Source organism: Bufo bufo, chromosome 11 (genome assembly GCF_905171765.1).
Source record: "Bufo bufo chromosome 11, aBufBuf1.1, whole genome shotgun sequence".
NCBI classification, from domain to species: domain Eukaryota; kingdom Metazoa; phylum Chordata; class Amphibia; order Anura; family Bufonidae; genus Bufo; species Bufo bufo.
This window is the reverse complement of record NC_053399.1, coordinates 19,027,755-19,052,693: the sequence shown is the minus strand read 5'-3', so window position 1 is coordinate 19,052,693 and position 24,939 is coordinate 19,027,755. Positions and strand designations below refer to the sequence as shown.

At 48.3% G+C, this 24,939-nt stretch overlaps 1 protein-coding gene across 1 annotated transcript in view; it reads right to left on the bottom strand.

Moving 5' to 3' along the window:
* LOC120982612 (alpha-1-antitrypsin-like) overlaps positions 1-6,608 on the bottom strand; it is a 32,705-nt gene extending 26,097 nt beyond the window's left edge. Inside the window, exons 1-4 of the mRNA XM_040412888.1 lie at positions 5,930-6,608; positions 5,150-5,414; positions 4,742-4,889; positions 3,882-4,092 (exon numbers count right to left, since the gene is read on the bottom strand). Coding sequence (XP_040268822.1) covers positions 3,907-4,092; positions 4,742-4,889; positions 5,150-5,414; positions 5,930-6,608 — 1,278 coding nt within the window. The 3' untranslated portion in view covers positions 3,882-3,906. The remainder of the gene's footprint in view (positions 1-3,881; positions 4,093-4,741; positions 4,890-5,149; positions 5,415-5,929) is intronic.
* Positions 6,609-24,939: the final 18,331 nt, after the last annotated feature.

The window sequence follows — 24,939 nt, the reverse complement described above, 5'->3', positions numbered from 1 at the left end:
TCTTTGAGGGCCTGCACGATGGCCAATAACTCCCTGTCACCAATCTGATAGTTGCACTCCGCGGAAGACAGTTTCCGGGAGTAAAACCCACAAGGAAGCAGAGGACCCTCTGGTGTTCTACGCTGAGACAGAAGGGCGCCTACTCCCGTCTCAGACGCGTCCACCTCGAGGACAAAGGGCAACCCAGGGTTGGGATGCGACAGAATCGGAGCCGACACAAAGGCGGACTTTAGGGCCTCAAAAGCTCGGATGGCCTCGAGCGGCCAGACCTGGGAATTACTGCCCTTCCTGGTCAGATCCGTGAGAGGCTTGGCCAGCATGGAAAAGTCCCTGATGAACTTCCGATAATAATTGGCGAAGCCCAAAAAGCGCTGCAGGGAACGAAGACCACTGGGCTGGGGCCACTGTAAGACAGCCGAAACCTTCTCAGGATCCATGGAGAACCCCTCAGAGGAAATGATGTAACCTAAGAAGGTTACCTGGGATCGGTGAAATTCGCATTTCTCAAGCTTACCGAACAGCTTGTTCTCTCGTAACCGTTGCAACACTCGTCTGACATCCAGAATGTGGGCCTCCATGGATTCAGAATATACCAAGATGTCATCCAAATAGACTACCACACACTGCTGCAACAGGTCACGGAAAACATCGTTGATGAATTCCTGAAAGACTGCGGGCGCATTGCACAACCCAAAGGGCATAACCAAGGATTCGTAATGACCGGTCCTGGTGTTAAACGCGGTCTTCCACTCATCGCCCGCCTTGATCCTTACCAGGTTATACGCCGCCCTCAGGTCGAGTTTGGTAAAGACCGTGGCCCCTTTAAGGCGATCGAACAGCTCGGAAATCAAGGGTATCGGGTAAGCGTTCTTGATCGTGATGCGATTGAGACCCCTGTAATCGATGCAAGGCCTCAACTCACCGCCCTTCTTTTTCACAAAGAAAAATCCAGCCCCTGCCGGGGACGAAGATTTGCGAATGTGTCCGCGTGAAAGCGCCTCCCTCACGTACTCCTCCATGGCCTCATTCTCCGCTACCGACAGTGGATAGACTTTGCCACGAGGAGGAACGGCACCAGATTGTGACTCTATGGCACAATCGTATGGGCGGTGCGGAGGTAGGGCAACCGCGCGCACCTTATCGAATACATCCCGGTACTCCTCGTATTCAGGAGGCAACAGAGAGTCCGAGGAAGTACACAGCAACTTGACAGACCCATGGATGCAACTAGCCCCACACTGCGGTGACCACGAGAGGATCTCGACCGATCTCCAATCGAAAGTCGGATTATGCTTCTGGAGCCAGGGGTACCCCAAGACCACCGAGTAGTGTGGAGACGAAATAACCTGGAGGCAGACCGACTCTCTGTGAACGGCACCAATGGCTATCCCCACTGGAAGGGTCTCATGAGTCACGTGTGGCGGCAGAAGGGGTCTGCCGTCTATCGCCTCAAGAGCCAGTGGGGAACCTCGAGCCTGCAGAGGAATGGAATTGGCGGCAGCGAACACACTATCAATGAACAAACCACCAGCACCAGAGTCCACCAACGCCTGGGTCGTCACCGAGCCCCCGACCCAGGAGAGGACAACAGTGATCAGTGGTTTGTCAACACGGGAAACCGGGGACGAGGAGACTCCACCCAAGATCTGCCCCCGACAGGATCTCAGGGTACGATTGTTTCCCGGACGGTTCGGACATGCCAACCGAAAATGCCCACCGAGACCACAGTACATGCATCGGCCCTCGCGTCTCCGGAGTGCCCTCTCCCCCTCGGACAGGCGAGCAAACCCCAGCTGCATGGGTTCACCCCCAGACAAGTCATCCCCAGGAGGCGTGGGAGGAGAGGGAGGCACGGGTGGGACAGCAAACGTAGGCACCAATCTGTTAGAAGACCTCCGCAGGTTCTCCTTAAAGGAAGGTCTCTCCCTGAGTCTGGTGTCAATCAAAATCAGGAAAGAAATAAGAGACTCGAGCTCAACTGGTAGGTCCTTAGCTGCAACCTCATCCTTCAAGGCATCCGAGAGACCATGAGAGAAAGCAGCGACCAGAGCCTCATTATTCCAGCCCACATCTGCTGCCAGGGTACGAAACTCAATGGCGTATTCAGCTACGGATCGTGAACCCTGTCTGATGGACATAAGGAGCTTCGCAGCAGAGGCAGCACGAGCCGGCACATCGAATACCTTCCGAAGAGAAGCAACAAAACCGGAAAACTCGGCAACCACCGGATTGTTGTTCTCCCATAAAGGGCTGGCCCAGGCCAAGGCCTTGTCCGAGAGCAGCGAGATCAAGAAGCCCACCTTTGATCTCTCAGTAGGAAAGGCATGTGGCAGCAACTCGAAATAAATGCCCACCTGGTTAAGGAAACCTCGGCACTGAGTTGGCTCTCCCCCAAAGCGCTGTGGAAGAGGGGCAGAACCGGTCATACCCCGACACACCGCAGGCGCAACAACAGGTGTCGGGGTAGACTCTGGCGCAACAACCGGAGCGGCAGTAGGAGCGAGCCCAGGAGCGACAACCGACCCATCGGCAACGGGAGCGAAATGAGCCGTGCGTTCAAGCAGGGTTTGCAACGCCACAGCGAACCGACCCAACAGGTGATCCTGCTGATCAAGTCTGGCAACCAGCGTGGGTAGCGAGGATGGCCCTGTACCGTCAGAATTCATGGCTTGGTCCTAATGTCACGGAACCATGAACCAGACGTACAACAAGAGATAAATGAAAATAAGAAGGCTTTATTGAAAACGGATGGTGAAACCGAGCAGAGTCTTTGCGAAGCCAGAGGTCAGGAACCAGAAGGGTAGTCAGACGAAGCCAGGATCAGGAACCAGCAGGGTAGTCAGACGAAGCCAGGATCAGGAACCAGCAGGGTAGTCAGACGAAGCCAGGATCAGGAACCAGAAGCAGCAGCAGTCTTAGAAGCATGTGAACACAAGAGGACCAAGCAAGGAACTGAAGCCACAGACCTCCTATATATATGAGCTAGGCATCCAGCTCCTCCCAGGGGAAGGAGGAGCCGCAGGGTGGAAGGCTACAAGAAACCCAGACCCCAAGATGGCCGCCAGCACATGTCAAACGAAGGAGAGCAGCAAGCAGGTAAGACCATGACAACTAGTCCTACTTCCAAACCCCTGATCAATGGGGGTGCAGGTTGATGACCCCACGAAATTCCTCAGAGCTGCAGCTAATCTTTGTCGCCAGTCTCCACCATGAAAGCTAGAGGGAATGCCAAACAGCCCCCCTCCCCCACCTCCATCAGGCTGGCAGCAATGCGATGCAGGCCTCTTCCAGCTGCGCTGTACGGCTCAGGCGGCGCGATGATGTCATCGCGCCGCAGCACATCCATCTGTCCCGAGGACAGCGATACATATGACGATGAAGATGAGTGCTTCCACAATCGAAGCGCTCATTTCCCTGTGCCCGCCAATTGTCACCAGGGCCGCCTGAGGAGATTGCCTCACCTCACGTAATTGGGCAACGACCCCCCACGCTACGCCACTGCCCCTAACAAAGAGTTATGTGTCATAGACTTTGTAAAGGCTTATAAATGGAGGAGTTTGATGGGACCTACCCACTCGTCTTCGGGAAACATGTCTAGTAGTTTGATGAGCAACGCCCCAGTGTCCAGCAGTCATTTACCGCATTACCCCTGAATTTTTGGGCATCTTCCTGTGATCACCTATTCTTCTTGCTGTCCTTTGTCTTTTATTTCTTACCCCAATTTCTATAATAGAAATCTCTATGGACTTTATGGAGCGGCTGTGAACTGACGGCTGCTTCCTTCATTGGGATCAGCAGAGGAGCTACAGGATCTCATGAGAAGGGAAAAAGTATCTGAATATCAAAACATAAATAATAGCCGTTGATACATTGTAATATTTTATTAAAGAAAAGTTTAGGAGAGAATCATTCCTGTGGGTTGGCAATTCTTCCGGTGAAGAGAACGCTTTGAGATTTGTAGTCAAACACTGATATAAGGAAAGGACGATTAAATGTAATACGAGGAGGATGCATCATGGAGATTGCCTCCAGTGCGGTGGTGGCTGCCGCTTCTGTCCCCTCATCAACACTAAGTACGACGTTATGGATAGCCTATGGAGGTTGAGAGAAAAAAAGATATTACATTTTCCAGTGGATACATATTTATTTTACTAACTTACAAAGCGCTAACGTATTCCACCGCACTTTACAGATATTATCATTAGAAATCGTTGTCCCCAGTAGAGCTGACAATCTAAATTCCTTGTCAGCATGTCTTTGGAGTGTGGGGGAAACCCATGCAGAGTTTGCCTTCTGGGGCCCCAGAACTGCAAAGCACCAGTACTAACTACTGGGCCATCAATAGACAAACAGACAGATAGATAGATAGTTCCAGGGGGTGCAGAGGTAGCAGTCAGTACCGGACCCAGGAGCCTGAGGGGGCCCAAAGACCCTTGTGCCGCATAAGAAGAAGACAGTATTATAGAAAGTGCATGCTGGTCAAGTTACACCTCTGGCTGGAGGGAAGGGGTTAGGTGATGAATTTGGCATGGTGCCGTTTCAATTTTTGCCTCAGGCAGCATGAAGGCTAAGTGCTTCCCTGCCCCTGGCCACAAAGCACTGAGGGAAGTGGGGCCCAAGCTGAACTCTTGCACCAGGGCCCATGAGCCTTTAGCTACGCCCCTGGATAGATCAATAGATAGATTCAGATAGACCAATATGGTATATATAGATATTAGATAGATGGATTGATAGATCTCACCTTAGAAATCTTTGCGTTGGGTGCTCCAGTGATACCAGAAAGATCAGCGCTGTCTGAGAAAACGTCTTCTATGCCCAACTTGCTTAATGTTTCTTTCAGGTTGACAGTGCCGGAGACAAAGAATTTGGGGAGGTATAAGTCCACCAACCTGTGTGAAAAGAACAACAGATGATATGCAAATAATGAACGCCATAAGACAATGTGCAGATCCTTCATAGTCAAAAACATCCAAACATGGAGCGATCTGTAATGGAATTATTGCAACTGACTATGGCTGCAACTTCTCCCCAGTAATATTTCAAAGCTGCTGACATAATGTGTACATAGATAGATAGATAGATAGATAGATAGATAGATAGATATGAGATAGATAGATAGATAGATAGATAGATAGAGATACTCCCTTACCGTCTATGAAATGATTTCTTCCACGTTTTAATTGATTCTTTGTTAAAATTTTGTTCTACTTCTGACAATTTCCCCTCATTTGGCAGGACGAATAAAGCAACAGCGTTTCCTTTATACGGTATGGAGACCACGGTGGCCTCATCAGTGAAGGCCGCATTGTACATTCCTGTTCTGCTCATGAAAGGCACCTTCACCGTTGTGTTCTCTTTGACGTGAAAATCTCCCTCTTTTGTCCATTCTTCTTCAAATGGATTTTCCCATTTTCCTGTGAAGACAAAATTAATATGAGGTTATTGTATGGTATGAAACCAGCTGAGCTGTGATATTCTTTGACAGATGCTATATACCAAAAAAAAAAAGCCTTGATGCTCGGCAGACGGGCTCAAATAATTTTGTACAAAACGATTTGCCAAGTATCTTGCACTTATAGTGTAGCACTTTTTATTATTATGCAATTTTGTACTCTATATTGCAGTTAATTGTCGCATTGCATGTTTCTGTCTTTCAGATGCTATGAACACCCAATGAACAGCCTGACTGGGGTTGAAACTGAGGCTTGACCCATCTGCTCGTGCAATATACCATAACCTCCAAGTGATATTTCTTGAGCAATACTTCTTGACCAATTATTAGTGCCAAGAGCTGTAATTATTCAGTGTTCTCCCTATCTTGTGATGACTTTTCTTCAAGAAGTAAGCCAAGAGGTACTACTAAGGTTAGAAGGAGACAGGATTAACAGGGGTGGTAGGTTATGTGTTGCTGTATAAAGTAATAGATTACCTCTGAAATAAATGTAGTTGATGAGGACAAAAATGGCATCCTGGTCTACACTGTCCAACGGCTCAGGGATCTTGCCATGGGTGTTTTTCTCCACATAACTGTTAATCTGATTCTTTGCTTCTTCTGTGTTTTTAAAATCAGTAGAAAACGCCTCTGAGTGGTAGAGCTTCTTGGCTTCATCTAAGAACGTCTGGAGAATATTGCGTTCCTTGGAAATGAAGAGAGCATTCCCAGCGCTGAGTTGCAGCTCCCTGTCCACATCATTCAGGAGATGCTGAAGATGATGGAAACCTTCATGAATTTCTTGTTCTGAGATCTCAGAGGTGTTTAAACTGAGTCCTTCAATGATTTGTGAGTGGTTCTGAGCCTTAGCACCAAGGGACAGGAAAGCAAATGCCGTAGAAATACTGACAGGGGAGAAGACAATGTTCTCAGAAGGATGATCTAGAGCTACCTGCCGAAACAGGTCAAAGGAGAATTTTGAATTGTAATCAGCTATCTTGTGGCAGGGCAAGGACTCATTATGGTGATGGTGGCGCTTTTTGTCATGGTGTTCCCTGTGGTCATGGCTGTCTTTGTCATCATAATCATCTTTGTCTTGTTTACGATGACCCTTATGGTGATCGGCAAAGGCCAAGGTGATAAGTAGAGCAACTCCCACAAGCAGAAGGACTCTCATGTTTCTGAAAGACAAAGAAGATATTCTTCAATGTAACAAAGTAATAATTACATTGTCTATTTACCCCCAGAGTAGCACCCCACAATAATGACATAGTTTTAGGGTTGATAATAAGTATAGTCAGTTAATTTGGATTTGCCCTATCAGAAACTGAATTAGCAGGTTGTGTGTAGTACAACAATCGGCTTGACTTTTGGGAAGAATGTTTGAATATCTGGGTAATGAAGAGAAGTAACGGTTGAGGAAGACATTGACCATTCATGGCGGCTAAGCATATTCATGCTGATAACATAGCGTCCAACAGGGATAAAGGGAGCAGTCAGGCAGTGCCCAAGAACCTACCAGGGTTTACTTTACAGGTGCAGATGATAAACCCCATCTATAGCCTTCCCTGCCCACCTGAAATTTTCAGGCAAGCTACATCTGCATCCTAGTTTTGAAATGCACTTGATTGAGTCTCCGAACCTTGAGAAAATCACAAGTACCAATATCTTTGATCACCCATTACTAATGGCAGGAGATGCTTTCTATATAGCACAAATTTCCAAATGATTTTAAAAAGGTTGTCCAAAATTGCAAAAAACATTTCTGGTTTCTTCCAGTAATAGTACCACACCTGTCCATGCGCTGAGTTTGCTATTGCATCTTAGCTCCATTGAAGTGAACAGAGCTGTGCTGCCGTCCTACAGACCACCTGTATACAGGTGTAACACAACTATATTTTTCTAATTCTGGACATCCCCTTCAATATCTTCTCAAAATCATGAAAAATATGAAAATCCCTAAAACTCAACAAAGGTGTAAATAAAATTAGTTTGCGGTTAGTTCATGTTGTTCACTGTATTCAAATATTCTACCATCTCCTTGAACAGAATTTTGGAGCTGGACCAAATCATGAAGACATCATCTATAAATCTTATATACAATTTTACCGCTAACTGCAAACTCCCCATTTGAACAAGGTTGGATACCAAACTAGCCATGTCCCGTTCCTTGTCCTCACTGATGTCATTGAAGGTCTCTTCTTCCACCCAGCCACGTACAGCACCAAGGGTCCCCGAAAGGTGACAACAAGCCCCCTGGGACGCCTGCTGTGGTTGGTCTTCCACCTCCTCAAAGCCACCTTCCTCCTCTGACTCCTCTTCTTCAGACTCCTCTCTCTGCGTTGCCGCAGGCCCAGCAATCGACGACGACAAGGCTGCTTCTGGTGGTGATGGTGACCACAACTCTTCCTCTTCATGCTCATCTACGGCCTGATCCAGCACTCTTCGCAGGGCACGCTCCAGAAAAAACGCATATGGGATGAGGTCGATGATGTTGCCTTGGGTTTGACTGACCAGGTTTGTCACCTCCGCAAAAGGACGCATGAGCCTACAGCCATTGTGCATGAGCGTTCAGTAACGCGGCCCAAAAATACCCAGCTCCACAGAGGCTGTCCTCTTTTTTTTTTTATTTAAAAAATCTGTTCTTACCAGTTTAATCTTTTTGTCCCCTATCAGGGGCCGGTGTGGTGTATAGAATAGATTTTAGGAACCGGGAGATGGAAAAAGATGCTTGGTTGGTCCTCTTACTTCCAATTTGGGGCACTGCGCGTGCGCCGTGCAAAGTACTGTGCTACCCGATATGAGTGGTATGTTAAGTAGTACTATTCCTATCAGTTTAATCCCTGTTACATCCCCTATCAAGGGACATGTATGGAATAGATTTTAGGAACCGGGAGATGGAAAAAGATGCTTGGTTGGTCCTCTTACTTCCAATTTGGGGCACTGCGCGTGCGCCGTGCAATTTACTGTGCTATCAGATATGAGTGGTATATTAAGTAGTACTATTCCTATTAGTTTAATCCCTGTTACGTCCCCTATCAGGGGACGTGTATGGAATAGAGTTTAGACAACCGCAAAGAGTTGTCAATAGTTGACACACTCATGACATAAATTTTATTCCTCTATGCGTCAATCTTGGTGTAGCGATGACTGTGCTCGTGCGCACGTTTGGGAGATTGCAGTCGATGGCGGTTTTTCAAAGCCTATGGTCGTGCTGAGGTAGTTCAGTGACAATTAAGTGACCCAGAAAACAATAATTCTGCAGTGTGGGCCCAATGTTGGCCTAGTAGGCTTTAATGATCACCTTAGATCAGGGGTCTCCAAACCCCGGCCCGCGGGCCAGAACCGGCCCGCTTGTGCGTTCGATCCGGCCCGCCCGCAGCTGGCAGGTTGCAGGAACGAAAGCCGCACAACCGCCCATGCTGTCACGCTGTGCTTTTTGATTGGCTGCTGGGACCGCCGATGTCCCGGCAACCAGTGACGTCACAAGTGCGGCACCTCCCCTCTTCCCGCCCGCTGTTTGAAATAACAAATCCACGTGTGTAGCAGCGGGCGGGAGTCGGGACTCAGGAGTCCAAGAAGAAAAAAAAAAGAAGAGGAGCAGAAGCCGGCTACAGCGGAGGCAAGTGTTGCACAACGCTGATGGGGACACAATGGGGAACGCTGACATTGCTGTGCTGCGCTGATGGGGACACAAGCTGCTGAGGACACATACTGATGGGGATATTGCTGTGCTGCTGGGGACACTGCTGATGGGGACTTTGCTGTGCTGATGGGGACATTGCTGTTCTGATGGGGACACCGTTGATGAGGACACGGGTGTCCCCATCAATGGTGTCCCCATCAGCACAGCAATGTCCCCATCAGAGGTGTCCCCATCAGCGATGATGGGCACACTGCTGATGGGGACAATTCTGTTCTGATGGGGACATTGCTGGGGACACCGCTGTTTGGCACACTGCTGATGGGGACATGGGTGTCCACATCAATGGTGTCCCCATCAGGATAGCAATGTCCCCATCAGCGGTAACCCCATAATCGATGTCCCCATCAGCACAGCAATGTCCCCATCAGAGGTGTCCCCATCAGCGGTGATGGGGACACATGCTGCTGGGGACACCGCTGACAGGGACATTGCTGTGCTGATGGGGATGTTGCGGTGGACACTGCTGATGGGGACATTGCTGTTCTGATGGGACATTGCTGGGGACACCGCTGATGGGGACATGGGTATCCCCATCAGCGGTGACCCATCATCGGTTTCCACATCAGCACAGCGGCGTCCCCATCAGCAATGATGGGGACGCTGCTAATGTGGAAACTGCTGATGTGAACATTGCTGTGCTGATGGGGACATTGCTGAGGACACCGCTGATTGGCACACTGCTGATGGGGACAAAGGTGTCCCCATCAATGGTGTCCCCATCAGTACAGCAATGTCCCCATCAGCGTCCCCATTCTGATGGGGACATTGCTGTTCTGATGGGGACACCACTGATAGGGACACGGGTGTCCCCATCAACCGCGTCCCCAAAGGCAGTGTCCCCATCAGTGGTGTCCCCATCAGCTGCTAATGGGGACTCCGCTGATGGGGACATTGCTGTTCTGATGGGGACATCATTAATGGGGACATTGCTGTGCTGATGCTGACATTGCTGTTCTGATGGGGACATTGCTGTGCTGATGGGGACACCGCTGATGGGGACATTGCTGTGCTGATGGGGACACCGCTGATGGGGACATTGCTGTGCTGATGGGGACAACGCTGATAGGGACACGGGTGTCCCCATCAATGGTGTCCCCATCAGTGGTGTCCCCATCAGCACAGCAATGTCCCCAACAGCAGCGTCCCCATCAGTGGTGTCCCCATCAGCACAGCAATGTCCCCAACAGCAGCGTCCCCATCAGTGGGTGTCCCCATGATGGGAATATTGTTTTTCTGATGGGAATATTGTTTTTTTGATGGGAATATTTTTTTTTTGATGGGAATATTGCTTTTCTGATGGGGACATTGCTGTTCTGATTTGGCCATTGCTGTTCTGATGGGGACACCGCTGATAGGGACACGGGTGTCCCCATCAATGGTGTCCCCATCAGCCGCGTCCCCAACAGCAGTGTCCCCATCAGTGGTGGCCCCTATCAGCTGCTAATGGGGACTCCGCTGATGGGGACATTGCTGTTCTGATGGGGACATCGTTGATGGGGACATTGCTGTGCTTAAGGGTGACACGGCTGATGGGGACATTGCTGTGCTGATGCTGACATTGCTGTGCTGATGCTGACATTGCTGTGCTGATGCTGACATTGCTGTGCTGATGGGGACATTGTTGTGCTGATGCTGACATTGCTGTGCTGATGCTGACATTGCTGTGCTGATGGGGACATTGCTGTGCTGATGCTGACATTGTTGTGCTGATGCTGACATTGCTGTGCTGATGCTGACATTGCTGTGCTGATGGGGACATTGCTGTGCTGATGGGGACATTGCTGTGCTGATGGGGACATTGCTGTGCTGATGGGGACATTGCTGTGCTGATGGGGACATTGTTGTGCTGATGCTGACATTGCTGTGCTGATGCTGACATTGCTGTGCTGATGGGGACATTGCTGTGCTGATGGGGACATTGCTGTGCTGATGGGGACATTGCTGTGCTGATGGGGACATTGCTGTGCTGATGGGGACATTGCTGTGCTGATGGGGACATTGCTGTGCTGATGGGGACATTGCTGTGCTGATGGGGACATTTTTGTGCTGATGGGGACACCGCTGATAGGGACACGGGTGTCTTTGCGTTGTTTTGCTAAAGTTTTTTCTCTTTTGTTCTCAGTCATATCATGCTGATTACAAAAACGATCCATGTAAAATATATACATTTAATTTAATACATAACTGATTTTTTTTTCCGGCCCCCGAATACTTGTAAAATCTTCAATGTGGCCCTCCTGTTGAAAAGTTTGGAGACCCCTGCCTTAGATGATCACAAAGAAAATTTATGTTTTTTCTATGCAAAATTATCCAGCCGATCGCTTTTGCTCTGTTCACAATGAAGCAATGAGATTATCTCATCTGGGGTGTGCCAACATTGCCATTGCCAACACACTCATAGAGGTGATCGCTTCATTGTGATACGCAAGCCCCTTCACCACAACAAGGTAACGATCACGAAGGGGAATTGACACATGTATGTGCCTTTTTTTTTGTTTTGTTTTTGCAGCCACAGTGCAGCACCAGAGGCCAGAAAAATTAGGCATGTACACATGCCAGAAAAATTAGGTATTGTTGCAGCCGATGTTTTCCAGGCAGAAAGTGCACTAAAATATTGCGGCTTGAACCCTAGTTGGTGGCGGAGAAGTCACTCAAGTCATCCGGCATGCAGAGATTCAATACAGCAGCATGTGGACCATTTTATAGCCCAAGGCATCTCATCAGGCCTTTTTTAGTCAAATGCATCCCCCCCTGTCAGTCCCTTCGGGATCCATGCCTCATTCATCTTAATGACGGTGAGGTAATCTAGACTTTTTTGACCTAGGCGAATTCAGTTCTCAGTGACAATACCTCCTGCCGCGCTGAAGGTCCTTTCTGACAGGACACTTGAAGCAGGGCAGGCCAGAAGTTCTATCGCAAAATTGGGATAGCTCAGGCCACAGGTCAAGCCTGCACACCCAGTAGTCAAGGGGTTCATCGCTCCTCAGAGTGTCGATATCTGCAGTTAAGGCGAGGTAGTCTGCTACCTGTCGGTCGAGTCATTCTCTGAGGGTGGACCCCGAAGGGCTGTGGCGATGCGTAGGACTTAAAAAGCTCTGCATGTCCTCCATCAACAACACGTCTGTAAAGCGTCCTGTCCTTGCCGGCGTGGTTGTGGTAGGAGGAGGATTACTTTCACCTCTTCCCCTGTTAGATTCCCGTTGTGCTGTGACATCACCCTTATACGCTGTGTAAAGCATACTTTTTAACTTGTTTTGTAACTGCTGCATCCTTTCCGACTTCCGGTAATTCGGTAACATTTCAGGCACTTTCTCCTTATACCGGGGGTCTAGTAGTGTGGCCACCCAGTACAGGGCGTTCTCCTTCAGCCTTTTTATACGAGGGTCCCTCAACAGGCATGACAGCATGAAAGAACCCATTTGCACAAGGTTGGATGCCGAGCTACTCATGTCCCGTTCCTCGTCCTCACTGATCTCATTGAAGGTCTGTTCTTCCCCCCAGCCACGTACAACACCACGGGTACCAGATAGGTGACAACGAGCACCCTGGGATGCCTGTTGTGGTTGGTCTTCCTCCTCCTCAAAGCCACATTCCTCCTCTGACTCCTCTTGCTCACAATCCTCTTCCAGCATTGCCGCAGGTCCAGCAAGCGATGCTGATAAGGCTGTTTCTGGTGGTGATGGTGACAACAACTCTTCCTCTTCACGCTCATCTAAGGCCTGATCCAGCACTCTTCGCAGGGCACACTCCAGGAAGAAAACAAATGGGATGATGTCGCTGATGGTGCCTTCGGTGCGACTGACTAGGTTTGTCACCTCCTCAAAAGGACGCATGAGCCTACAGGCATTGCACATGAGCGTCCAGTAACGTGGCAATAAAATACCCAGCTCTGCATAGGCTGTCCTAGCACCCCGGTCATACAAATACTCGTTGACGGCTTTTTCTTGTTGGAGCAGGCGGTCGAACATTAGGAGTGTTGAATTCCAACGTGTCGGGCTGTCGCAAATCAAGCGCCTCACTGGCATGTTGTCAACTTGCCCAAATTCAATGCCGCCAACAAATTGCTTCCGTTGTCATACACCACTTTGCTGATCTCCAGTTGGTGCGGAGTCAGCCACTGATCCACCTGTGCATTCAGGGCGGACAGGAGTGCTGGTCCGTTGTGCCTCTCTGCTTTCAGGCAAGGCAACCCCAAGACGGCGTGACACTGTCGTATCCGGGATGTGGAATAGACCCTGGGAAGCTGGAGGGGTGCAGTTGATGTGGAGCAAGACGCAGCAGCAGAAGAGGACTCAGCTGAGGAGGTTATCGAAGAGGATGGAGTAGGAGGAGTAGAGGAGGTGGCAGCAGGCCTGCCTGCAAGTCGTGGCGGTGTATCCAACTCCTATGTAGAGCCACGCATTCCATGCTTGGCAGCTGTCAGCAGGTTTACCCAATGTGCAGTGTAGGTGATATACCTGCCCTGAGCGTGCTTTGCAGACCAGGTATCAGTGCTCAGATGGACCCTTGCCCCAACACTGTGTGCCAGACATGCCATGACTTCCTTTTCCACAATAGAGTACAGGTTGGGGATTGCCTTTTGTGAAAAAAAAAAATTCGGCCGGGTACCTTCCACTGCGGTGTCCCAATAGCTACAAATTTGAAGGCCTCAGACTCCACCAGCTTGTATGGTAAAAGCTGGCGGGCTAAGAGTTCCGACAAGCCAGCTGTCAGACACCGGGCAAGGGGGTGACTCTGTGACATTGGCTTCTTACACTCAAACATTTCCTTGACAGACACCTGACTGTGGGCAGATGAGCAGGAACTGCTCAAGGCGAGAGACGGAGTGGCGGGTGGTTGAGAGGGGGCAAGGAGGACAGCAGTGGTTGACGTGGCTCAAGATGCTGGACCAGGAGGAGGATGGCGGCTTTGAGTTTGTGTGCTGCTTGTACTCATGTGTTGATCCCATAGGCGTTTGTGATGTGAGATCATGTGCCTTCGCAAAGCAGTTGTACCTAGGTAGGTGTTGGACTTCCCACAACTCAGTTTCTTTTGGCACAGGTTGCAAATGGCATCGCTGTTATCAGAGGCAGACACACAAAAAAAATGCCACACTGCTGAGCTTTGACGGAATTCTGGTAGTGGCAACAGCATGCATTGATTGGCGTGCTGTCTGGCTGACCCCGGGTGCCGATACATGCTGTCTGACTGTGCTACTAGCTCCTTGCGACGAGCTCCCCCTGCTTCCCACTCGTCTCCTCCTCCTCTCTGTCTCCCCATCTGAACTTTCCCCCTGTTCTTCTTCTCTTCGAGTGGGCACCCACGTGACATCCACGGACACATCGTCATCATCAACCGCTTCACTTGTATCTGACAACTCAACAAAGGAAGCAGCAGCGGGTACAACATCATCATCATCACACCGTACGTCCATGTGTGTAATGCTGCCTGACTGAGACATATCCCTGTTATCTACATCCTCTGGCAATAATGGTTGCGCATCACTCATTTCTTCCAACTGATGTGTAAATAACACCTCTGACAGATCAAGTGAAGCAGCTGTGGTGCTAGTGTTGGTGGTGGCGGCAGGCGGGCGAGTGGTAACTTGAGAGGTGCCCGAAGCTGAGCTGGAGGAGGATGGTGCGTCAAGGTTCCGAGCGGAAGCTGTAGAAGATTGGGTGTCCTGTGTAAGCCAGTCAACTATGTCCTCAGAACTTTTCGAGTTCAGGGTACGTGGCCTCTGAACACTGGGCATTATTCTAGGGCCAAAGGAAATCACAGCACCATGACCACGACGGCCTCTGCGGGGTGGCCTGCCTCTGCCTGTCATTTATTTTTCTGATTAGTTGAACTATGCGTGCAAGCTACTGTGACACCAGATATGAGTGGTGGCACTGGGCACTGGCAGTAGTGGTCACAGTACACGCTGTATGCCTGACACACACGCTTGCAGGCAACTGCAATTGGATTACAGTAAAAAAAATTGTTGTTTTTTTTTAAATGCAAGCTACTGTGACACCAGATATGAGTGGTGCAACTGGGCACTGGCAGTAGTGGGCATAGTACACGCTGTAGGCCTGACACACACGCTTGCAGGCAACAGCAATTATATTACTGTGAAAAAATGTATTTTTTTTTTTTAATGCAAGCTACTGTGACACCAGATATGAGTGGTGGCACTGGGCACTGGCAGTAGTGGGCACAGTACACGCTGTAGGCCTGACACACATGCTTGCAGGCAACTGCAATTATATTACAAAGAAAAAAATTGTTGTTTTTTTTTAAATGCAAGCTACTGTGACACCAGATATGACTGGTGGCACTGGGCACTGGCAGTAGTGGGCACAGTACACGCTGTGGGCCTGACACACACGCTTGCAGGCAACTGCAATTATATTACACTGAAAATTATATATATTTTTTTAAAATGCAAGCTACTGTGACACCAGATATGAGTGGTGCAACTGGGCACTGGCAGTAGTGGGTACAGTACACGTTGTAGGCCTGACACACACGCTTGCAGGCAACTGCAATTATATTACAGTGAAAAATTTTTTTTTTATTTTTAAATGCAAGCTACTGTGACACCAGATATGAGTGGTGGCACTGGGCACTGGCAGTAGTGGGCACAGTACACGCTGTAGTCCTGACACACACACTTGCAGGCAACTGCGATTAGATTACAGTGAAAAAAATTATATATTTTTTTTTAAATGCAAGCTACTGTGACACTAGATATAAGTGGTGCAACTGGGCACTGGCAGTAGTGGGCACAGTACACGCTGTAGGCCTGACACACACGTTTGCAGGCAACTGCAATTATATTACAGTGAAATTATTTAAAAAAAAATTTAATGCAAGCTACTGTGACACCAGATATGAGTGGTGGCACTGGGCACTGGCAGTAGTGGGCACAGTACACGCTGTGGGCCTGACACACACGCTTGCAGGCAACTGCAATTATATTACAGTGAAAAAATTGTTTTTTATTTTTAAATGCAAGCTACTGTGACACCTGTTGTGCATTTTCATACGTGTACAATATTATCTAATGACAATATAATCAAAATGAATGCTCATCTCATTGCCTTTAAGAATAAGATCAGCCTGAACCAAAGTTATATTATGTGGCTGAGGAAGCCAAGATGAGTTCATGGCAAGTTCAGTCTACATAAACGGACATTGTATTAAAAGTTATTGCGGACATTGTATTAAAAGATATGAGACCATCTGTAAGGAGTATGCCAACTCCCTAAAACATGTCTGTCTGGAGGGAACAAGGTTACTTGATAAGGAACTCATATCCTTGGGGCACACCTGCCATAAGAGGTTCAATTTATATATTCATAATTATATTATATATATCTTTGCTTGGTATATTTAGTTTACAACATATATTAATCAATAATTCATATAATGTGTTATCTATGTGTAACAATGTATCGATTTATATATATGTTATACCATGTATTTACCATTTAGAAGGTACAGAAACAAAGTAAGTTTAAGTTAATTGGGTTTCTGGGAGAAGTTAATGCCATTTCAAATAATAGTTATTCATGGACGTAGATAAGTGAAATGTACAAGTTCCGATGCCAAGCATCAAAGCCGCTATATAAAACTTTCACCAAGTCAACCTATATTTCAAAAAGATAGGAGAAGACAGTCAACTCCAACAAGTCCAGGATATAGGTAATTAAAAGTGTCAGGAAAAGACCTTCCTCAATGATTTATAGTGAGAAAGGTCAACAAGGTCCTGTAAACATATTATTAGATATTTAATTTTAATGCTTAAAAGTTGGGATGTTCATCTACAGTACCGCAGTGCCATCTGGAGGCAGATGGGCAACATTATATCATTTCATTATTTGTTCTATTCCATATTAGGAGTTGAGATAACGTCATGAGGTTATTAGCATGCGAATACACCCACCCTACCTGATTGGGAATCTATAATCTAAAGGGGATGATTCTTAGATAAGGGGGGAATAATTACTCGTGTGCGGGGTAACATAAAAGGTTAGCAAGAGAAAAAAAAAAGAGCGAGAGGAAAAGATCCATATATCCATTGATCCATCCATTCATTCAATCAAAAAGAAAAACTTTACCAGAAGAAACTTGGATTATTCTTTTTGGATTACTAGGAAAGTTCCTCAGAACTGGTCCCATCTGAACTCTGTCTACCTTTGACCCGGTAACGTATATTTTGCCTACTACTCATGATATTAATAAGATATTTCTCTCGGTATATAGTCAAGAGTTCCCATATTGTGGGAATATATAGTGTTAGGTGCCTCCATAATGCTGATTATTCTCTTAGCAAAGATGCATATTGTTAATGGAAGATCTGACATTATTTGAAAAGAGGACCAAATCCTTAGGAAGTTATTTTCCTTAGTCTGATTGCCGAGCTGGATATTTTATCATATTAATATCATATATTTTTGATTGGTCATAGGAAAACAGAGTCAAGGGATAACAGTTAATTTTCCTGTAAATCCGTGTTTTATTGTTATAGCCTGTTTGATAACAGAAGATCCTAAGTTTCTCTTGGTATATGAGCCCGTTTGTTAAAAGTATGACACTGGATGTCATGAATCAATAAATCATACTGTGCTGATCAGATAGGGGTGTGTGAACACCACCGTGTGGTACATTTTGGATGTTATAACTTCATCATTTGTTTTGCAGTTGTATTGTTTTTATATTCTTTGTTTTTATAATAAACGATTATATATTTTTGCATATACAATTGTTCCTTTGTTTCACTGCTTGCACAAATCAAATTAAGATACTTGATAAAAAGAACTTAGAGGCGTTTTTATGTCCGCCTGAAGGATAATATATTTTTATATTTTTTTTTATCCTCTCTTTTATATGAAGATTCTTTTTCATATAGAAGATATATGACACACCAGATATGAGTGGTGCAACTGGGCACTGGCAGTAGTGGGTACAGTACACGTTGTAGGCCTGACACACACGCTTGCAGGCAACTGCGATTAGATTACAGTGAAAAAATTGTTGTTTTTTTTTAAATGCAAGCTACTGTGACACCAGATATGAGTGGTGGCACTGGCAGTAGTGGGCACAATACACGCTGTAGGTCTGACACACACTCTTGAAGGCAACTGCGATTATATTACAGTGAAAAATTTGTTTTATTTTTTTAAATGCAAGCTACTGTGACACCAGATATGAGTGGTGCAACTGGGCACTGGCAGTAGTGGGTACAGTACACGTTGTAGGCCTGACACACACGCTTTCAGGCAACTGCAATTATATTACAGTGAAAAAATGTTTTTTTATTTTTAAATGCAAGCTACTGTGACACCAGATATGAGTGGTGGCACTGGGCACTGGCAGTAGTGGGCACAGTACACGCTGTGGGCCTGACACACACACTGGCAGGCAACTGCAATTATATTACAGAGAGGAAAAAAAAAAAAAGCAGATGTACTAGCCCTAAAAAGGGCTTTTTGGGGTGCTGTCAGGACGCTGTCCTTACAGTAGATCAGATGAGTCTTTGAGGACTGGAGTGGACACAGAACACTGGCCTAGCTAACGATTTCCCTATTAAATCAGCAGCAGCAGCAGCAGCACTCTCCCTGCTCTAACTAACACTGCAGCTTCCGAATGATTCTAAGATGGATGCTGTCCTTGCTTTTTGATAGGAGGTGGGAGGGTCTGGGAGGGAGGGTATGCTGCTGATTGGCTGGAATGTGTCTGCTGACTGTGACGTACAGGGTCAAAGTTTGCTTAATGATGACGTATAGGGGGCGGACTGAACATTGCATATGTTCGCCCGCCGCGGCGAATGCGAACAAGCGATGTTCGCCGGCGAATAGTTTGGGACATCTCTAATTAAACATTGTATTGAGAGTCTACAGCTGAGCATACCGTATGAAACGTTGGAGTGAGGGCCTACAGCTGAGCAGACTGTATGAAACATTGGAGTGAGGGCCTACAGCTGAGCATACCGTATGAAACATTGTAGTGAGAGCCTACAGCTGAGCATACCGTATGAAACATTGGAGTGAGGGCCTACAGCTGAGCAGACCGCATGAAACATTGTAGTGAGGGCCTACAGGTGAGCGAACCCCATAAAACATTGGAGGTGAGGGCCTACAGTTGAGCAGACCGTATGAAACATTGTAGTGAGGGCCTACAGCTGAGCATACCGTATAAAGCATTGTAGTGAGGGCCTACATCTGAGCAAACCGTATAAAGCATTGTAGTGAGGGCCTACATCTGAGCAGACCGCATGAAACATTGTAGTGAGAGCCTACAGCTGAACATACCGTATAAAACATTGCAATGAGGGCCTACAGCTGAGCAGACCGTATAAAACATTGGAGTGAGGGCCTACAGGTGAGCGAACCCCATAAAACATTGGAAGTGAGGGCCTACAGCTGAGCAGACAGTATAAAACATTGGAGTGAGGGCCTACAGCTGAGCAGACCGTATGAAACATTGCAGTGAGAGCCTTCAGCTGAGCAGACCGTATGAAACATTGGAGTGAGGGCCTACAGCTGAGCAGACCGTATGAAACATTGGAGTGAGGGCCTACAGCTGAGCAGACCGTATAAAGCATTGTAGTGAGGGCCTACAGCTGAGCAGACCGTATAAAACATTGTAGTGAGAGCCTACAGCTGAACATACCGTATAAAACATTGTAATAAGGGCCTACAGCTGAGCAGACCGTATGAAACATTGGAGTGAGGGCCTACAGGTGAGCGAACCCCATAAAACATTGGAGGTGAGGGCCTACAGCTGAGCAGACGTATGAAACATTGTAGTGAAGCCGACAGCTGAGCAGACATTATGAAACATTGGAGTGAGGGCCTACAGCTGAGCATACCATATGAAACATTGGAGTGAGGGCCTACAGGTGAGCGAACCCCATAAAACTTTGGAGGTGAGGGCCTACAGCTGAGCAGACTGTATAAAACATCATAGTGAGGGCCTATAGCTAAGCAGATCGTATGAAACATTGTAGTGAGAGTCTACAGCTGAGCATACCGTATGAAACATTGGAGTGAGGGCCGACAGCTGAGCAGACTGTATGAAACATTGGAGTGAGGGCCTACAGCTGAGCAGACCGTATGAAACATTGGAGTGAGGGCCGACAGCTGAGCATACCGTTTGAAACATTGGAGTGAGGGCCTACAGCTGAGCAGACCGTATGAAACATTGGAGTGAAGGCCTACAGCTGAGCAGACCGTATGAAACATTGTAGTGAGGGCCTAGAGGTGAGCGAACCCCATAAAACATTGGAGGTGAATTTTGTGAATTGAGTATATTGTAAAGCATACATTTAAATTGCGTATTTGTTCCTAATTAGCTCAGCGTTCCTCTGGTGGAGTGTAGAAGTCAGGGGCAAGCCAGGACTTGTTAATTTTTATCTGAGTCAACCTGTCAGCATTGCCAATGGACAAGCGGATTCGCTTATCTGTTATGATGCCCCCAGCAGCACTAAATACACGCTCAGACTAAACGCTGGCGGCAGGGCAGGCCAACACCTCCAATGCGTAGAGCGCAAGTTCATGCCACGTGTCCAGCTTGGACATCCAGTAGTTGTTAGTCACTGAGGGATCATTTAGGACGCTGACACGGTCTGCTATGTATTCCTTCACCATTTTCCAAAAGGTGAGGGTGCTGGCGGGGTGTCATGAAAGTGTCCCATGCCTTGGAGAGTGTTGCCCTGCCTTTGTTGGAACTGCTGTATTTTTCCATTGTCTCCCTTCCCCGGTTGCCTAAGGTAGTGCGGACTCTGCCGCCAGCGTTGTCAGATGGAAAATTCCGGAGCAATCTCTCAACAAGGACCTTCTGGTATTGCACCATTTTACTCGTCCTCTCCACCACAGGAATGAGAGATGAGAAGTTTTCTTTATAGCAGGGGTCGAGAAGGGTGAACACCCAGTAATGTGTATTACGCAAGGGTCACGGGTAAGGCAGCCTAAAATGAATTCAGCCATGTGTGCCAGAGTACCAACAGGCAACATGTCGACATCAGGATGACTCTCCATCTCCTCCTCCTCCTTTTGGGCCCATCCACGCTGAACAAAGGGAATTATAGTTCCATGGGTACTAGCCTCAGTAGCAGAGGCAACAGTCTCCATCTCCTCCTCCTACCCTTCACGGTCCAATTCGTGCTGAGAAGACGAACTGTGGGTGGTCTGGGTATAACCCTGTGAGATGTCCTCCCCCAGTTCCTCGTCTGCCACATTCAGAGCGTCGTCCTTAATTGTGAGCAGCGATCGTTTGAGTAGACACAGCAGTGGGATGGTTACGCTGATAATAGCGTTATCGCCACTAACCATCTGTGTGGAATCATCAAAGTTTTTAAAAACCTCACACAGGTTGACCATGTTGCAGCTTGTATTCCACAACTGCCCTCTGCTGCTCACAAAGCCTGGCCAACATATAAAATGTAAAGTTCCAGCGCACAACAGTCGGTGAGCTGGAAGCCGCAAGCGCTGCTGGAAGCCGCAAGCGCTGCTGCAGCGTTGACAGGCCGGTTGAAGCTGTGGACGACTTGCGGAAATGGGCACACACGCGGCGCGCCTTCACTAGTAGCTAGGGTTGTCCCGATACCACTTTTTTAGGACCGAGTACAAGTACCGATACTTTTTTTCAAGTAGTCACCGATACCGAATACCGATACTTTTTTTAAATGTCATGTGACCGTTTTGGGGGATCTGTGGATCTGTGGATGACGCACTGTCATGTGGGGGATCTGTGGATGGCACTGTTATGGGGATCTGTGGATGGCACTGTTATGGGGGATCTGTGGATGGCACTGTTATGGGGGATCTGTGGATGGCACTGTTATGGGGGATCTGTGGATGGCACTGTTATGGGGGATCTGTGGATGGCACTGTTATGGGGGATCTGTGGATGGCACTGTTATGGGGGATCTGTGGATGGCACTGTTATGGGGGATCTGTGGATGGCGCTGTTATGGGGATCTGTGGATGGTGCTGTTATGGGGGATCTGTGGATGGCACTGTTATGGGGATCTGTGGATGGCACTGTTATGGGGGATCTGTGGATGGCACTGTTATGGGGGATCTGTGGATGGCACTGTTATGGGGGATCTGTGGATGGCACTGTTATGGGGGATCTGTGGATGGCACTGTTATGGGGGATCTGTGGATGGCGCTGTTATGGGGATCTGTGGATGGCGCTGTTATGGGGGATCTGTGGATGGCACTGTTATGGGGATCTGTGGATGGCACTGTTATGGGGGATCTGTGGATGGTACTGCTATGGGGTGGGATATCTGTGGATGGCATTGTTATGGGGTGGGGGGATCTGAGGATGGCATTGTTATTTGGTGGGGGATCTGTGGATGGTGCTGTTATAGGGGATCTGTGGATGGAACTGTTATGGGGAGGATCTGTGGCTGACACTGCTATATGTCATCCACAGATCCCCCTCATAACAGTGTCCCCCAATACACCGGGCCCCGCCGCTCACCGAAGTATTTATAAACGTGAATCCTTATCCTGTTGTTAAGTTGAACTAACGCTGCCCTCTCCCATGTTCCCATGTTCCCCTGTATCCCCACAGCACTTACTTAAGCTTCCATAGCAGGCAGAGCGGACGGCACCAGTAACGTCACTCACTGACGTCGCGCGCCTGCTCCGCCTGCTTCACTCATAAAGTGGGCGGAGCAGGCGCTCTACGTCAGTGAGTGACGTTACTGCTGCCGTCTGCTCTGCCTGCTATGGAAGCTTAAGTAAGTGCTATGGGGATACAGGGGGGACATGGGAACATGGGAGAGGGCAGCGTTAGTTCAACTTAACAACAGGATAAGGATTCACGTTTATAAATACTTCGGTGAGCGGCGGGGCCCCGCCCATAGTTACGCCCATAGTATTCTATTTATGTATCGGGGCGGGGTATCGGCGGCTGAGTACCGCCGAGAAAACTCGGAATCGGTCCCGATACCGATACTAGTATCGGTATCGGGACAACCCTACTAGTAGCACTGGCTGGCTGACCAGACTCTTGGCTACAGAGACTGGACTTGGTGGAAGAGAGGGTGGTGCTTAGCCGACTGGAAGCATTATCGTCAGCAAGCCAACCGACCAACTGTTCGCACTGGTCTGACTTGGACAGTGTTGTCGTGCGCTGCCTAGCAAAGTTAAACATGAAGCTGGGTAAGGTTTTACAACTTTTTTTTTTTTTGGTTCACTGGCAGCAGGCACAGTTTCATTGCGCCCTGATGGACGTAGGGCCCGCTATCCTGGAAGTGGGTAGCACCTGTGCCATCCCAGGGTATGACTCACTCCCGGCCTCTACCACATTCACCCAGTGTGCGCTCAGGGAAATGTAGCGTCCCTGGCCACCAGCACCTGTCCATGTGTCCGTGGTTAAGTGGACCTTCCCAGTAACTGCATTGGTCAGGGCACGGGTGATGTTCTGGGACACATGCTGGTGTAAAGCGGGCACGGCACACCATGAAAAATAGTGGCGGCAGGGGACTGCGTACCGAGGGACCATGGCCGACATCAGGCTGCGGAAGGCCTCAGTGTCCACAAGTCTATATGGCAACATTTTAAGGGCCAGTAATTTTGAAAGTTGGCAATTAAGTGCTATGGCCTGTTGGTGGGTATTTGTGCTTGCGTTCAAATGACTGTGGTATGGACATTTGGACGCTGCACTGGGACAGGGAAGTGGATGTTGTTGCTGCTGGTTCATTCGAAGGGTACAGGTGCAGGGCGAGAGGCATCCGGGCCTGCGTCTTGGACAAAGGATTGGACAGCACGTAACACAGGGGAAGGGGAGGCAGTGGTGTGACCCGCAGACCCAGATTGTGGACCCAGGTGTTCGGCCCACTTAGTAGGGTGCTTGGATGCCATGTGGCGGATCATGCTGATGGAGGTGAGGTTGCTAGTGTTCATGCCTCGGCTCATTTTGGTACAGCACAGGTTGTAAACTACCACTCTTTTGTCCTCTGCACTTTCCTCAAAAAAGCGCCATACTGCGAAACACCTACCCCTTGCTAAGGTTGATTTACGCATGGGGTGATCAGTGTAACGGTTGCAGGACTGTTTGGTGTGGGCCGACTTCTCCCTTTTGCAACCCCACTGCCTCTTCCCGCCTGTTCCGGTGCCGCGGATCCCTCCCCCTCTCTACTGCAGTCCTCGCTCGGCTTTTCACCAATGACCCCATTGTCCAACACCTCCTCTTCCACTTCCTCACTCTGATCATCCTCCTGTCTTGACCTAACCACAACATCAGTGATTGACAACTGTGTCTCATCGTTATCCACCTTGTGAACTGATGATTGACGTTCACCACCGTCATCTTCTTGAGACTGTGAAGGCTCAAGAGGTTGGGAATCAGGGCACAATATCTCAGGTCCCTCTTCAAGCATGCTGGCCGCGAGGGCCAAATCTAATAGTGAAGCTGAAAAGAGCTCCTGGGAATATCCGAGTGTGGGATCATTCGTTTGGCAGGCCTCTCCATGGTGGGAGGAAGGATGATCTGAGAGAGGAGTTGGCTGACCAGACTCTTGGCTACAGAGACTGAACTTGGTGGAAGAGAGGGTGGTGCTTAGCCGACTGGAAGCATTATCGTCAGCAAGCCAACCGACCAACTGTTCGCACTGGTCTGACTTGGACAGTGTTGTGCGACGCCTAGCTAAGTTGGACATGAAGCTGGGTACGGTTTAATAATTATTATTTTTTTTGGTGCACTGGCAGCAGGCACAGTTTCATTGCGTCCAGTGCCACGACCTCTGCCTGAACTATCAGCATAACGCCCACTTCCCCGTCCCTTAGTGCTGGCCTTTTTCATATTTATGGATTTT